Here is a 17,407-nt window from a genome sequence, read left to right as displayed (position 1 = left end):
GCTAGAAAGTACAATTCAGCCAGCAGCGAACAGTTGCACATAGAGATAGCTGCCAGTGCGCGTGAAGACTTTCATTTCCCTACCCTAGTTCTTTGAACAGTGAATTCCCTAGAAAATTCCTCTTCCAGTATATTTGAAATAAGAGTTAAATATTCATATCTTTGAGGAAATCCAGAAAGGATCATCTAAAATGAGCTTTAATCAAACTGAGATTTGACATGACACTACTTCATTAAACAGAATATTGAAACAAGTTCAAGTTATATTTTGAAATCTAAATAAATTCTCTCCACATCTGCTGCCGTTCTGCTCCCTTTTCATGCTTTTTGCCCAGTCTTCCTCTTCATTCCTTTTAGCATTTTTATTTCACTCTCATCTACCTCTTTCCATGCTACTGCCCACGAAACCCATTCTGTCCATGTTATGAAAGATTACTGTTCTAGTCAAACGCACATTTATATCTTTGATATATGTTAAGTCAATGATTTAAAGATCCTGTAGAAAGGAATAAAGACCACAGTTAGCAAATTGCCTTTGAGAACTCCAATAATATGTGTCCAATGGCACATTTGTATGCAGTAAGTACAAAATGAAAAGGGTCATAGACTCTGGGTTGTTGGAACACTATTTTGGTAACTGGTGGATAACACTTGCAAGTCACTCCTGCATGGGATACTCACAAGCCAAGTTAAACTTGCGGCAAAATTCAAAGCGAACTTGCCCAGTTACACGTTTCCCAAGGAACTGGCAATGGTTTACTTGCATAGTATGATACTAGCATTTTCTGCTTCAGCCTCCCTCCAATGTTATCATGAGCAAATGGCTATGCTTCCCAAGCATCTGTTTGATAACAATTTCACTTAGTTCCAGTCACAGACAGCAACCATTTAAAACAAAAATTACAAACATAAGAAAAGAATGGATAATGTAAAAGTGACTTCTCCAGTTTCAGTATATAAATCTTCCAGCAACAATCAAATTGTTTCAATAAACCCACGCATCTAATACAAGTTCCGGATTAGTTCCAAATTGAAAAGTGGACACTCATTTTAATAACAATATCCAACTTGTTCTCAAGCGTGACTCTTCATTCCACTGCGAAGTGCCTCTTAAAGAAACAATCCCAGTTCATCCCTAGTTCAGAACATGAGGGAAGCATTACTAGATACCTACAGCTGCCCACCTTACATTGAGGTACAAACTCACTCAGAAACCCAAAGTGTGTTTCTAGATACTTCTCCTTTCAGCTTCTTCATTTTTGCCAGCTGTTTTTACTCTCCTTTTCCAGACTTTTTTTAGCTGCATGTGTCCATCCCTATCAAAAGAAAACCTAATGCTTCACATTAGCATTTATTAGTATGTTTCAAAAAGTCTCTTCCAAAATAATCAAGCCCTTAGTCAACCTTCAAGTTTCTCATTGAGAATTTCATTTAGCTGAAGATAGGTTTAACAAAACCAAAGTCCCATGAAATGCTGTACCACTTCTTGGTTTGAAAATGCACGTTTGTATGAACAAACATTGGGGGGTGGGGAGGGGGAGGAGGTGTGGGGAGGAAAGAAAAAAGTTACTAGGTTGCCTCCATTCTGCTCTTTATTAACAGATATACTTAAAACAACCTTGAAGACGAAGAGATTTTTGTGTACTGTTCCAGTTTGTTCTTAACATTGGAGTGGCTGAATCCAGGCAACTCCACAGCTTCTTCATGAAACAGCATGTAAAAGTCATACTGCCTTCCCATCTGACTGTGATTCATCTCAACTGACATCTGACTTCATCTTTTTGCATTAAAAAGGAAACGAACACTGCACCAAAAATGAATGTATACATTATGCTATAGCTTACAATGGGTGAATCTTTTCTTACCATGACTCAGTCATCATACTCAAGGTACTAATAGCTGGTGCCCTATCTCTGTGCTGCAAATTACAATACCCTCCACAGGAATTCCATGTTTTCCCCTTACGAAGAATCTACTCTTTTTGAGCTGAAGAGTTGAAAATAATAATAAAAAAAAAGCAGCAAGGCTTAGGCTATCTCTGTCAAGTTTCTTTCACTTTAAACTCAAGCTCCAGTCACAGGCCTTTCTCTTAGCATTCAACTGAAATGTTATGATCCACCAGTTGTTACTAGCCAAGAATCTGCATTGGAAAGCTTGAACCTGCAGCAGCAAATGTGAGTGAGATGTCTAATTGGGTTATCTTCTGGAATTTCTTTCCCACAGAAAACCTGGCAGCACACCTTGTCTGTGGAATTCAGAAATGGTATGGCCCAAGACTTGTCAGCACAACCCTGATGAGTGTCCAGATGGTCCACAAATAAAAATCAAAGGGTCAGAGCAGGGTGAACTAGGGCAGGTTGCTCAGGACTGTGTCCAGTCAGTTCTTGAATGTCTCCAGCTATGCAGACTCCACAACCTCTCTGGACAACTCATTCCAGTGTTTGACAACCCTTACATAAAAAAAGTTTTCTTTCATTTAAATAAAATTTCCTGTATATCAATTTATGTCCACTGCCTCTTGTCTATTCACTGGGCACCACCAAGTAGACCCTGGTTCAATCTTCTTTATTCCCTCCCATTATGTATTACCTAAATTGATAAGATCCCTGCTGAGTCTTCTCATATCCAACCCAAGCAGTCCTAGGACCCTCAGCCTCTCCTTGTATGACAGATGTTGCAATCTCTTCATCACCTTCATGGCCATTCACTACACTCACTACATTATACCCATGCCTTTCTTGTACTAGGCAGCCCAGAATTGGACCCAGGACCCCAGATGTGGTCTCACTACAGCTGAAGAAAGAAGAAGGATTCACCTGCTGATGACTGCCCTCCTAATGCAGTCTAGGATACTGTTGACCCTCCTTCCACAAGGGTGTATTGCTGGCTGATGTTCAACTTGGTGTCTCCAAGGACACTTCGTCCTTCTCCATCACACTGCTTTCCAGCCAGTCAGTACCCAATCTGCACTGGTGCATGGGATTACTTCTTCCCACATGTATGATTTGACGTTTCCCTTTGCTGAATCTTAAGAGGTTCCTGTCAGCCCGTCGAGGTTTCTCCAGCCTGTCAAGGTGCCTCTGAATGGCAGCACACCCACCTACGGTATCAAACACTCCTCCCAGTTCTGTATTGTGTGCAGACTTGCTGAGGGGGCACTCTGTCCCATTGCCCAGGTCATTAATGAAGACGTTAAACAGTATTGGCCTGTGTCAAGCCCTGGGACTGGTACTGCTGATCACAACCATGTGAAGCCAGCTGCTGAGCCACTTTTTAGTCCACCTCACTGTCCAGTTATTGAGCCTGAATTGCAACAGGATGGTTGAAGCACCATATGAGCACCATGGATGATGAACATGGGGCTTCCTCCCATTGTCTGAAGACCCCCAATCAGGCTGTCTGTAGCAGACACCCATAACAATATTGCCCATGTTGGTCTGTCCACTAATCCAGACCCAGAAGTTCTCAACTGTTTCATCATCCACTCCCAGGCAGAGCTCCATGCACTGCCACTGCTTTCTCACATAAAGGGCAACTGTCCCTCCTCACCTTCCCAACTTACAATCATAGAATGCTTCAGGTTGGAAGGGAAGGTACCTTTAAAGATCATCTAGTTCACCCCTGCCGCTATGGGCACGGACATCTTTCACTAGATCACCAGTCGTTACTGGTTTCCACTTGGATATTGACTATAACTCTTTGGACATGGCCATCCAGCCAATTTCTTACTCATCCTAGAGTCTATTTGTCAAACCCGTATCTCTCTAATACAGCAGCGAGAGTGTTGGGGGAGGCCGTATCAAAGGCCTTACAGAAGTCGAGGTAGGTGACACCTGTAGCTTTTCTCTTGTCCACTGATGCAGTTACTCCATTGTAGAAGGCAACTAGATTAGTCAGGCACAATTTGCCCTTGGTGAAGCAATGCTGGCCATCTGTAATCATCTCCCTGTCTTCCATGTATTTTGACATATCTTCCAGGAGGATTTATTCCATGATCTTACTGGGCACAGAGGTGAGGCTAACTGGTCAGTAGTTCCCAGGGTCCTCCTTTTTACCCTTTTTAAAAATGGGCATCCTTCTTGAAGATGAATCTGATTACTGAATATAATGACTTCTTTGCAAGATAATCCCTTTCCTATAGGAATCATGACAGATATGCAAACGTGTATGCACCTGTCGCGGGAGAGGTGGGATGGTATTTATCTTCACTTAGAAGCCACTCAAAATAAAGGGCCATTCATGCATGCTTTTAAACTACATGCAGCATTACTCACTGAGTTAGTGACATTTTCTTTAGTATTTCTAGGGCCTGAAGTATCCACATCAATAAAGCAACACTAAACAAACAGCGCATTTCTTTTCCCTGCCAATCTTAATTGTCCTGACCAAAGCGTTAGGCTACAGCCTTGCACATCTAGGACACTCTAAGAAAAACAAGACCCACTAAGAAGTTTACAGCAACAGGGAGAATTCACCCTAAGACTCTGTAAAAAAAAAAAAAGCTACCACGACTTGGATCTAGTTCCATGTTACTGAGACTCTCCATTACTGAGAGAAGCTCATCATGGATGCTTTGCCCCCCAACGCCTTTCCAGTAGGGTAGCACCTCTAATAGCAGTTTGCAGTCACAAGAAAGTAGCATAAAAATTTCTCACATTTCCATCCTCAGCAATTTTGATTTAATTTCTCAGATGAAGGCTACAAGTTGAAATTAAGCTGTTCTGGACAAAAAGAAAATGAAAGTGAAGATATAAACCAGAAGCTGGTAGAAACTTCAGTCTGTTTCAGCAGTGCTTGCAGAAATACTGTCAGATGGAGCTTTGTGTTGGAATTGTCAGTAACACAGCCATATCCTGAACTCCACCAACAGGGCAAGTTTCCTCATTTGACACAAATGGGTTAAGTGAGGAAATCTGTGCAGAAAAAAACATCAGAATAGATGGAGCATAGGTCCTGCTATTGACGTGTTGCTATCATAAGCAGCATTTGTTTTGTTAAGACTCCTGGACAGGGTTTAATTATGATTAGAAGTCGTGATGTTGAAAGATAATTAATTCTTGACCTACAATGATCATGTTGCTAAACTTTACAGTTATCCACTTTAATTATTCATACCTGTAACACAGTTCTGCATCCTCATCCAGTTATTTTAATGATTCAACAGATTATAAATCAAAAGACAAGGACTTCAAGCTTCACAGTCACTTTAAGACAACAACATCTTCTAATGTCCATCTTATAATGTCCACATTCTCCTTCATCCTCTGACTCAATTTTTTTCACATAATTATCATATTAACTTGCTTAACTTATATGCAGTTTGTATCATGCTTCTTAACGAAATACTACATTTTGCTAGGTTTCGGTTATTTTTTCCACTTGTTTTTTCTTTCCTCTAAATACACACACACATATATATGTGCACACCTATGTGTATTTTTAATATACAATTTTGCAGTTCTCTAGGTTCTCACTCCAAGTAAATTCATACATAACAATGAAATAAAAAGATAACTTTACTTAAACTATTTCCCGGCTTTACTTGAAGCATCTTTTTATTTAAACTAGAAAATTCACTCCATTGTGCTATTCCTCCAAATAGCACAGAATCTGTGTCCTATGTAGGATACCTCACAAATAGCAGACATGAAACTACTGAGGTTTTACTTTAATCTTACTCTTTCATCATTATTTCTGCTCTTTTGCCTACTAGGAGCAGTACTGGTCATTAAAAAAAAAAAACTTTATTCAGAGGCAGTGTGCCTCACCATTTCTCTGAACACTGCTTTCAACTGAATGGCTAATTTTGTGTGCCATGCTATATATAGCAGTGCCATGCTATACTCTTGAACCTAAAAGCCCAAACTGTGTTATAAACAATCTCCTTTTGTATGTACAACTTTTTTTTTTTTTTAGCTAATTTACCTTTTTCATACGCAGGTGTATTCTCTTGCAGCAGTTTGCTAAGCTGGAACCCATTCAAGTGCACAAACCGTAGTTGTTCTCTCATCGTCTTGCCTCCCACAACTGGCAATATAAGGTTCCCAACACTGTTTCTTGAAATTGGTAGACCTAGACCTACTGCCAGTGTGCTAGCTAAATCAGTTTGTTGCACAAGTTCAGGTTGGGCTAGAGGACCTAGAATCAACAAAAAAAGGAGGGGGCGGGAAGAGAGAGGAAAAAACATATTTCAGTAACAGGCCCATTCTATTTCTCCAGAGACAGCTGGCATCTTGATCTTGTTAGTTTCAAAATTTTTTCATTGGTGTTAGGTCAGCTATTTCAAGTGATCTACAGAGGGCTGAGTGATCTTTTTCAGCTGCTGTCCCCTGCTGTTGCAAAACCAAAATTTATTCAATTCTCAGCAAGTATCACTCTTCAATGTTAGCAACTACTGCAAATACAACATGAATGTTATGCAAGTACAAGTAAGAAAAGAGATGGGCCAGGAGATCACCTTAATATCAAGTTGCAGCCTACATTCTAAGAGGGTCTGATAACTTTTACATTAGAAAGAATAGAAAGCACTACTGTAGACTAATTTAATGCATGAATGAAGAATGAGAATAATGCTGACAGCATTCAAGAAGCTTCTTGATACAATGACAACAGCACAAGATTTAATTAATATCAGGTTGCTAGGCAAACAGAATTAAAGGTCAGGTAATAATGCTGAGGACCAAATCCATGGCTCCATGCAGGCAAACCCAGTGATTTTTAAAGGGTTCTGTGTTCCCATTACCTTACTGCAGGTATCAGCCTTCAGTCCCACACACATCTATATGCATGAACGATTTCAATAACATAAGTAAGCTTTTCTTTAAGATTGTCTTCCCAATTGTTTCTTTGTGTGCTTTACTAGTTACATAACAGTGTTTTTCTATTATGCTTTTATTTTGTTCTCTTTGTAACTCCAGGCATTGAGTGTTTTGACTTAAGTACAGTACAGAAAGAATTCTATATATAGTGTTTATTACTCTCAAGGGTCACTTTAAGAGCATTAGAACTTCTCTCATTTCTCACCTAGCTCTGATTAATCCCATACTTGTACAGGAACGCCATCTATAATCCCTAAAGCCTCTTTGCATGAGTGCCTCTATGTCAGCAGTTTTCAGATTTCATCTTTAAAGGCAAGTTCTTAACTGGCTAAAAAAAGCCAAACTATCAAATGCATTTAGCCCATCATGAGTGACACATCTCTGTAGAAGGCTACACAAGTAATATTCTGACTAAATGCAAAAGCCCACAGGATTACTATTTTGAGGTCGACTAAATTAACCACAGCACATTTTGTTTACAGTAGGATCATAAGGAGCAGTCACTAGAATTCTGATTCCTGTAGCAATGAGAAGCAAGCTGCTGGATATTTACATGGGCATCATTAGAAATCACAAACTCGATCCCAAAACATAGGTGAATAGATACATTTCACTGTATTGTAAAAACTGCACATTCACTTTAAACCTAACAGAAACTAATCCCAATGAACAAGATTAGTTCTGGGATGCAATCATTTACAGAAACTACACTCATGTGGCCTGGTTGTCAACACATATCAGTGAAATTTATATAGCAAAAACTTACCTGAGAGCTTTGGTCAGCTCTTGACTTTGTTTTGGTTTTATATCTAAAAAAAGTCCAGTGATTCCTTAAGCAATGCTTTCTATTGCAGCTGGATAACAGCTTTATAAATGACAGACAGATAAATGACAGATAACTGTGCTGCAGGAACCTCCAGCAAGATAAACAAGGCAAGGTTCTGCAAACAGGCTTTAAAAGCAAGCAAATCAGATGGAAATGAGCAAGAGGCAGAATGAAAGGCAAAGGGACGTATTATTTTGAAGAAAATACTCACTCCTGGTATAACTACATCTCAATGATTCACTCAGTCAAGGAGTTTATTTAAGCAAGACTCTAGAGATTAGATTAAAGATTCTCTACCACACCATTCCCTTCTTCCCTCTCTCCTTAAGCTATACTATACAATTAGAAAATGAGTTTTAGGAACAGATAAACTCACATCAATGATTTAAAATTACCTGCCTGTCCAACACAGTAAATACACTCATGGGTCATACTCTCTCCTTAACACTCAGCAATCAACAGTGATGTTTTCACTGCTGTCATCTTTCATCATTTCACAAGAGCAATTCTTCCTCTTTCCTGTTACTCTCAGCATGAGAAATTGTCATTCATTTTTCTGTCCTCGCTGTCTGAGAGGGAAGAATGGAGGCCAGGGAAATATTCTGGCCAAGAAAGACAAAACTTAAAACTCATTTCAAATAGGATTTTACTTCTAATCCTATCCATTTACCAGTATCCCAGAATACTGACAACAGCTCTCATTAGCTCTCAACACTCAAGTAGGACAATACTGCAAAAGGTTATCCTGTGAGAAATACGCAGTGGTGACAAAGCTTAAGTCATGGTTTCACCACGACGATGCAAACTCTGGCTAAAACCAGAGTTTTAAGTCACAGAGAATAGGCCTTGCCAGATATCTGTAAAACAAACCAAAGCACTTTTCAGGAAGAATTCTAGGGGTAATATAAATTAGAGATGGCAGTGTGTTCTAAAAAAGGTCAAGCTTCTTTGATCCTTACCACTTCTCTTTTCAAAAGCGGAGCTGATAAACAGCAGTGGTGTGTGCACTTCTCCTTCTGAAGAACCACCATGACTACCTGTTTCAGACATCCCATGATCCCCACAGACAACTAGCAAATTGGGCAGAGAAGCTTCTTCCTGCAAGTCACAGGAATAAATGTAAGTTACTGTACAAACAAGATGTGTATGTATAGTGCTTTACTATCTTTATCATTTTCACACATCGATATTTCTCAAAATAAATTCCATTTTTTAAATTGGCTCACCACACCTGGGGCAGATTGCAAGATATGTCTGCAACTAAGTGTTATGCAGTAATATTCATTTGTAGCAGTTAAGGCACACATATGTATCTAACATACTTCTCAGTATTTTACAAAAAAAACACAAAAAACCGTTACAAAACCCCTCATTTACAGTCACCACTGACCAAAGGATTAAATAAAGGTCACCATACTGTAGGAAGCAAATCAGGAGTCCAGGAGCAGCAGCATTAACAGAGAAGTATTCCCCACCTCCATTTCTTCAGCTTCATTAAGTTTTTAATATAATATAAATGCTAAATTATTAATATTGTACATATTAATAAAATAGAAATTTAATATAAAAAGATAATCCTATTTCTAATAGTCTCTAGTCTCTCAACTGCTTTTGGGGTAGACATCTGCCATGACTGATGTCAAATGATGTTTACCTTTCTGAAGCAAGAGAAAACACAAGCATAAGTAAGGCCTATCCAACAATTTTGAGCTAACAAATCAAAGATGGCAGAAAATAAATATTGTCATTCCATAACAAAGCAGCTTTTTGTAATCTCTAGTTATTACTTTTGGATACAACAGGTACTGGTAAAGTGCTTTTATTATTTCTGTATTCTAAAACTGAGATAAAGGCTTGCATACAGTTGCCAAAAGCAAAACATACTAACAAACTGCAGCAAAACCACTGCAACTTTCATGAGATTATAACTTCCACAAGCAGGATTTAACCTCTTTTTTCATACAATAGTATCCATTTGTCTAAAAATACTATTGAAATTTTATCAGCAGCTATTCTCAATTGCAGTTCCCAAAAAAAAAAAAAAAAGAAAAAAGCTTCAGGCCACTTGGAATTAGGACTTGGTACTTCAACATCCAGACTATTTAGATAAGTGACATCCTGTATTTCCAAATCTAAGAACAGATTCAGATTTGGCAATTTATGTGCTTCATTTAGCATAAGAAAAATGCTGTTTACAACCACCATTTCCATTTGAATCTTTTCAATATCTAAGAATTAGGTATGCCTTCACAATTACAGAAATCAGAGCCATTAGCTATACTTGTCCATTATTCCTTCTGCTGAATTTTGTTACCAGAAAGTACACCAACCACCATTTTAATTCATGAGTGATAAAATTTTGGCATGCATTCCTCTCTTCTTCCCGCACACCAAGGGGGACTTATTTCCCATAGCTGTTCAGAAGAGTCTGTTAACAGATGTTACTAAAGCCAGCCATTAAATCCTTAAAAATGCTACACTATACTATTAACTGGGGAATGGTCAGGGAAGGAAAAGAACAGAATACCCACTTTGGTCTAGGAATAAACAAGCTACCACCCACAAACAAGCAAGCATTTTAAAGTTAGTCTACAACTAACAGACATTGATCCAAGGAGCTATATGACCTTTGAAAGAAGAGAAATATGAATCTTCTTTAGGATGTTATCCATTTCACGAAGTTTTGGTCCCACTAATGGGCTGTTTGGCCCAGTCACATGTCCAATATGGTCCAACCCCAGGTAATGTAGTATTAGGAGATCCCAGTCTTCTCTCTTTAACACTCTATCCAAATGCCTGGTAACGTTATCATCAACCTCAAAAATAAAAGGAAAACAAATAAAAGGTAAAAATAATTTCTCTCTTGTAAAAACCATAGAAAAATTAGACACACTACACATGAAAATTCTGTAGAAGCTGATGAGAATTACAGTCATGCACAGTGTTAGCAAGGAAAAAAAAAAGAAAAAAAATCAGATGGGTTAGTTCAATGCCAGGCAGTCCAAAAATCTGTCTTAAAAACCAGATTCTTCACCCCATTTCACTCTTTTCTGGTTATGAGACATCAGATTACACACAAACAGAAAATTAGTTGCCATGCTTCCACAAATACTTTTAAGAACTGTTTCAAGAAATTTTCAGTCACTTTCATCCTTCACACTCCTGATTTATCACTGCACAAGAAGTAGGTACACGGAAAAGCCTCTCTTTGGTGCTTGGAAGCACAGGAGAAAAACCCACTCCTGCTCTTTCAACTCAATTTTTGCTACTGTGCAAACACAAAAAGATTCTACTTGCTGTGAGAAAAAGAACTGACAACATAGCAAGAAAGAAAAAATATTTGAAAAGTGCTATTTGGGGCCTAACTCACATGTTCTCCTGCTTAGGTTGACTACCTGGTTTTAGTTGCATATATTTCTCTCTGGATATTAAAAGTCTTTACAAAATTTCACATGCAACACCACTTTGTTGACTCTGGATATAACTATCTAAACAACTATAAAAAGCTTTTTGTTTAACCGACTATATTCAGAAAGCATAAAGACCGCATAAAGAGCGGACCCAGCAGCATGGTTGCATTTTTCCACTCCACGTTGAAGCTTCTGCAAGTCTTATTAGAGTAACCAGTTAAAAGTGTCTTCCAATTCACATGTTAAACTACCTAACTTCCCTAAACACGATAATAAAATACTTTTGTCACTAGCGGCAGGTCAATGGCCTGAGGTTTTACAAATCATAACAGTTCAAAATACGAACTGAAATTGCTGAACTATTTACTCTTTTAGTGTGCCTAGAATAAAAATTTTCACAATTTGTTTCATTTACTTTCTATGCTCCCTCTTCGATAACATACTGAAACACTGCTCATATTGCCCATACGGTAGTGGAATTTTTAAACAAAGCAAGTGGTCTGACTTCCTACCACAAGTTTTGTGAGAATATCATATGTTTAGGAAAGTTATACAGTAACACAGTTTGTTACTGTATCATCCAAACACTTCCCATAGCATATGCATGAGGGACTGAAATGCTTAGCTTCACATTGCCAATACTGAAAACACATATAACTGTAATTTCTATTTAATTGCCAGGTTTGTATTTCAGAACAAGGATAGCTTTACTCATTCATTCTTAGAAGTTGTCACTATGTGTTTGTACTCACATTATTTAACCTGGGATTATACAAAGCCTCTTACCTCTGTGAAGTCTGACACAAAAAAGGATGTTGTTCCATCATATTCCACAAAATGCTTTGGAAACAATTTAACCCAAGTATCATCACCATAAAAGATTATTCTTTTTCCAGCTGTTTTTGCCTGCCATATCAGATTGTCATCCAACAGAGCTGGAGAATTGAGGTTCACAATAACATCAATGAAACCAGGTATGCTACCCGTCATCAAAGCCTACATAAAACAAGAAACGAAAGGAGATATATTAACAGAAACCAAAAAGTTTCCAGTACTCAGAAGGCAATATTAATTTAAGAGGAAGCAATGAAGCAGAGGGCAGAGAAAATACACTTTCAATAAAGAAACATAATAAAGTAAAAGAGCATATGAGCTGCCATGCCACATCGCATCACCTGACACAACAGAGTCCTAGCTGATGTCAGAGATAATAACTGCTTTACAGAAGGGTTAAATAATATTTTCTTAATTAGTGGACAGCAAAACGACTTTGTATGCCAGTTGAAATTTGCTTCATTTACTAGTCATTAAAACACCAAAAAGACGGTTTAGAAGGCCTAAGTAAACTGACTTAACACAACAACAACAATGGTAGCACATTCAAAACCGTACTTAAGAATCTTCTAGAAAACGCAATGAAGTCCACCTATCAAGTTACCAGACTATCTCCCCCTCACTCTCTCACTGGCCTTCTAGCTGATCTACCAAAGCTCGCTCTCTCAGCTTCCTCAATGCAAGAAATGTCACTTAGATCCATCACTAAGAATCCTGGATGATCAAGTATTTTGATGAGACAGCGACAATTCATCTTTTAGTTACCTGGAACTTGGCACAATTTTCTTTTTAAGGTCTGCAAAAACATCCCTATGACAAAACAAATTTACACTAAACTGGATTTCCTATCAGAAGTTACAAGAACACAGAGAAATACCAACAAAAATGTTCTTGGATAGAAGACAACTGGTAAATTTGACAACTGAGAGGCTACTGCCTTCCCATGATTACAAATGAAAAGATTATTTCAATCATTTAAGCCTGCACTAGGGCCTTAACTGCCCTTACCTGACTCTCACAGACCTTCCCACCACAAAGCTACCAAATAAAGGAAGAAAACAAGGAAAAGTGGCTTAAGTGAAAGCTGCCACGTCTTCCTCTTACTCAGCCTCTCTACTTTCCTTCGATCCCTGACCTGACCTTTCCTGCAGGAAGCATCTCTGGGCATGGCAAATCAGGACTCTATCACATGCACTACTACAGCAAAGCGAGTTTCAGCCACAAATTGCAATAACACAGCAAACCTGGCCTTTATGCCACCTCTCAGCATATCAAACAACCCAGCCTTCAAAACTTCCTCAAATGAAACAACCCTAAGTAGAAAAAAACCACTTACCTTAATTCGAGGCATAGTCACAGTGGGTGGCTTCACTTCAGCAATGAAACTGTAGGATGTCCCTTTTTCAACAACTTGTGTAGTATACGGCATGAACTGTTTACCTTTGGATCCAAACACAAAGTCATCTCTCAAAGCGTCTATGAGCACAATGACAACTTTTTTGAAAAGTGGTGACGGAATTTCGGTCCAGTTAGAAACCATTCCTAAACGAAAAAAAAAAAAGGTATATAAAAGTCATCAACAAATTTTAACAGTGGCTAGACAGAAGTTAAAGGACAACTTCACCACAGAAATGAGTGCTTCCAACTTCTTTATTAACTTTACGTTCAGAAGCGAGAAGTTGCAAACAATAGCAAACATGAGAAGCAATCAGAGGAAGCTGAGTTTTCAGGCCATCCAGCACAGGAATGACACAACAACAATAACAACAAAAAAATCCAATACAGCATCTAGGAAGGAAAACAAAATGTGAATGGAAAGCATGATGTGCAATTGGGAGAACTAAGAAAAAGCTACGAAATGGAGAATGTTCAAAGGAATAAGAAGGAATAGCTGCTACCTGCTCTCTGGTTAATTTAGTAAAGGTGAACGACATATATCCGACAGACAAGTTTTGTTAGAAAAAAGATGCAGCATTCACCTGTGCTAATACCCAGTTTTGCACATCAGAACATACCTCAAGCAATGCCTCTCTATCAAATCCCACCATAAGAGAACAGGAAAATTACAAAGAAATAGACAGTTTCACTGAAATTTGAAGGGAAAATAATTGTGCACACTTGAGCCCTTCAAGGTAGAAGACTGTATGCTGGGATAGTTCAGTGATGGCAGGACCAAAATCCAATTCCAGAATCCCCTTATCACACTACGTGGGTGGGCACAGCAAAATGCTGCTGTGCATGAGGGAACAGGCAGTGTCGTGCCTTCAAGCCCACCACTTAATTCTGCCCGCAACAACTCTTCATTTGCATTGAGCTTGGTCCACACAGTGACTTTTAGCTTTTACAGCAGCAGTTTTTGACCCAACCTCTACAGGTCCCACATCTCTACCAGGAAAAAAAACAGAAGGATAAAATAGAAGCAGAATGGATCCTACCCACAGATCTCTACTCAGACAACATTGTGGTGAATCAACTTCTCAGTACATGTATTATGTAAAGTTAGGTTTTTTACACTCCTTTAGAGTAAAATGTGTTTCTGAACAAGTGGATGACAATTTGGAAAGGTCATAGATAATGTCGTGTCTAACAAGAGAACCTCAAAAAACAACCTCAGAAACTGTATTTTTGGGTACACAGATAAGCATCAATAAATTGACATTCACAGACTCATTGCTGCTAGTGATTTTTCCAGATAAGAAAATTGGGGAAGGGGGCACGACGAGGAAGAAGGAAATCTCAACAACAGCAAAATGCCAACTGCCAGCAACCTTGATTAAAATGATAATGTTTTTCCAGGACTTGAATTATCAACTTAGTGGGCATGCTTTGGCTCTCAATGAAAAACAAGAAGGCACAACTGCTGTACTGTTAGTTAAATCTTTCTCTTAAATTAGTCCTATCCACTTGCTTAGGGAAACAAAACTTGCTGGACACCAAAAATGTTCAGATCACATACACCCTACTCACAACTCCCTCCTACAGTGTTATTCATCAGTAAGTCAAAGCATTGAGAAGTGCAAAGGAATTAGGAGGCAATTACAAGTCACCTGAAAATATTTATTATAAGATAGCTAAAGCAATACATAGTGTAACTCTTGGCATGCAGCTTACTTATTTATCCCTGCTACGGTTATTTAGAAAACAGTTACTTCAAATTAAGCTGAACTTCTCTAAGCAGTGAACAAAACCACAGGTTCTATCAAAAACTTACCACAATGATGTGCTGCAAGTATTCACTACTATACAAGCAACTACACAATTTTATCAGTCATCCCACAGGCAAGACAGCATGGATTCAATGGTAGTCACAACTCACAAAGTGAAACATTCAGGAAATACAGACGCACTGAAAAAATATTCTTTTCTGAACAGATCTAAAGTAGGCTGAAAGCCTCCTGTATCATGGTTTAGTAAGCAACCCCCTGCCTTTAGAGCTTATCATCCAGATCAAGAGATCACTCTGCAAGCAAATTGTAATCCAAGAACTACAGAAAGGAAGTATTCTTCCACTGTCATTCCATTTTTGCCTACCTATGCCCAGGATTACTAGTGACATGCCTAAATTTAAACTGTTTGTAGAGCCCCGTCGTACACATTTATAGTCTTCAACTCATGTTAGTCTCCTGCTAATAACCACATGTGAATACAACATTTCATTCACAGCAGGCTATCAAACATTTCTGACAGTCTTGGTAATCTCCAGCTAAAAAGCAACCTGCCATTTGGCTGCATCCACTCAGGTCTGTTACCAGATTAGATTCTTTCAGTGTTCCTGCTTAACTGATATCAGCACACCACGCTCTAAATTACACAACCTTCTCTTCCTCCACTGTTTCTTGCAATTTAAGTAAGCCTGTCCCAACATGCATAATGTTATATACTTTAGAAGAGTTAATAACAAGCAGCTAAAGACCCAGTTTGACAACTACAGTCCTGTTCACCAAGTTAACCATAAGTAGATGTCCTGAGCAAGAGCTTTGTATGAGCAAGATACTACTCAATTCAGCTCTCCACTGAACCTGAAGTTTCACCTCACAAGCTCCAAACACCAGTGAAAAACACTCCTTCAAGTACACATGCCTCCTCTTCTCATTATGTTAATACAACTTGTTAGTGGACATATAAGACAGCTACATATCAGCACATCCTCTACTGACTCTTCATTAAAAAGATGTTTGAAAACTTCAGTTTCACAATTTCAGCTAAGGAATACCGCAGGACCTGTAGAGACCACGACTTCAGAGAAATGGACAGTAATATTGTGCGTTTTGCAATCTGACTGAACTGTGAAGGAAACCTGTATTACTACAGTTGCTTTCTTCACTATTGAGGTGTTAAAAGTCTCACTAACGTGGCATTAAGACAATCACACACCACAGTGAGAATCACAGAAACAATGATTCTCAAGCACAACGCAACAAGTAAATTAACACAGCAAGCAAGCGAACTGTTATAACTGAAATGGCATTATTTAATGCAAACGACTTACCATTAAAAAGTATGGCTACGACAGCTGCATCAGAGATATGGAAAGGGGAACAGAACGACAGAAAAGCACACCCTCCGAAAACGCGACAGCTGATGCTTAAGTAGCTTTTTGCGACCGTGAGCAGATACTGCTGGCGGTGATTGATAACTGCACGCAAAATTAGTTAAGTTCTCAGCTACTTCGGAAACAGGTCTGGGAACAGGACGGCGCTACCGAAAGCTGTCCTGCAGTACCGAGGGGCCTCCCGGCACGGGCCGGCCGCCGGCTGCTCCCGCCTCTGCAACCTCACAGCCCCGGAGACCCAACACAAAGCGGCGGCGGCGGCGGCAGGCGCGACGGTGCGCGGCAAGACACCCAGCCCCGCCGGGGCTCGGCCGCCCCGTCCCCCACCCCGCCGGGCCGGGGCGGGGCCGGGAGCTGCTGCGGGCGGCGAGAGGGGAGCACGGTTGCTGCGGTGACTAGGGCAGGGGCAGGCTGCTGGCGTTACCTGGGCCGGGCGGGGCCGGTTCGGCGGGAGGGTCCCCGCGGGCCTCTCTGCGGGGCAGAGACCTGACGGGCAGCGGGAAGAAGCCCCGGAGGAAGAGCGCGACTCCCAGGGCCTCCACCAGGAGGCAGGAGGAGGCGAAGACACCCGAGCGCAGCCGCATCCTCCCGCGGCGCTGGCGCCGACCTCTGCCGGGCCCCGCTCCGCCACCTCTCCGGGGCGGCACCCGCCGCGCTCCGCCTCTTCCCCTCTGCCCGCCCCTGCCCCGCCGCCGACCAACCAGAGGCCACGGCACTTGTCCGCCGAGCCCTCCTATTGGCTAGCGGCCAGCCAACCCCTCTGCGAGATGTGTGACCCCGAACCGGAAGTAGACCGCAGCACTCGCACCAACGGGACGCCAAGGGGCTGAGCTTCCCAGCAGCCCGCTGGGTGGCAGGGCCGGGCCTGTTAACCTGTTAACCTTTCCTTTCCATTGGGAAAGAAGCAGGCTGTAGCAGGTGGGTCATGGCAGATGAAAGAGGAGAAATGAGGTTTTAAAAGGCTTTAT

The 17,407-nt window shown here is 40.2% G+C and overlaps 1 protein-coding gene across 20 annotated transcripts in view; it reads right to left on the bottom strand.

Moving 5' to 3' along the window:
• PIGG (phosphatidylinositol glycan anchor biosynthesis class G (EMM blood group)) overlaps positions 1-17,076 on the bottom strand; it is a 95,989-nt gene extending 78,913 nt beyond the window's left edge. For 15 of the 20 annotated variants that reach the window (XR_014230774.1, XR_014230775.1, XM_082337518.1 and 12 more), the window contains exons 1-6: positions 16,864-17,076; positions 13,224-13,429; positions 11,840-12,049; positions 10,271-10,459; positions 8,603-8,741; positions 5,925-6,137 (exon numbers count right to left, since the gene is read on the bottom strand). Coding sequence is in view for 17 of the 20 variants with exons in the window: in XM_082337518.1 (XP_082193644.1) it covers positions 5,925-6,137; positions 8,603-8,741; positions 10,271-10,459; positions 11,840-12,049; positions 13,224-13,429; positions 16,864-17,023 (1,117 nt within the window). In the remaining 3 variants the exon portion in view is untranslated. Of the gene's footprint in view, positions 1-753; positions 4,913-5,924; positions 6,138-8,602; positions 8,742-10,270; positions 10,460-11,839; positions 12,050-13,223; positions 13,430-16,863 lie in introns of those variants that run through there. The other 5 variants (XM_082337520.1, XM_082337521.1, XM_082337528.1 and 2 more) reach the window with 4 other exon arrangements.
• Between the last annotated feature and the right edge of the window lie 331 nt (positions 17,077-17,407).

This window comes from Platalea leucorodia, assembly GCF_965183815.1.
Source record: "Platalea leucorodia genome assembly, chromosome: Z".
Taxonomy (NCBI): Eukaryota; Metazoa; Chordata; class Aves; order Pelecaniformes; family Threskiornithidae; genus Platalea; species Platalea leucorodia.
Note: the sequence above shows the minus strand (reverse complement) of the source record. Positions and strands in the feature narration are given on the sequence as shown.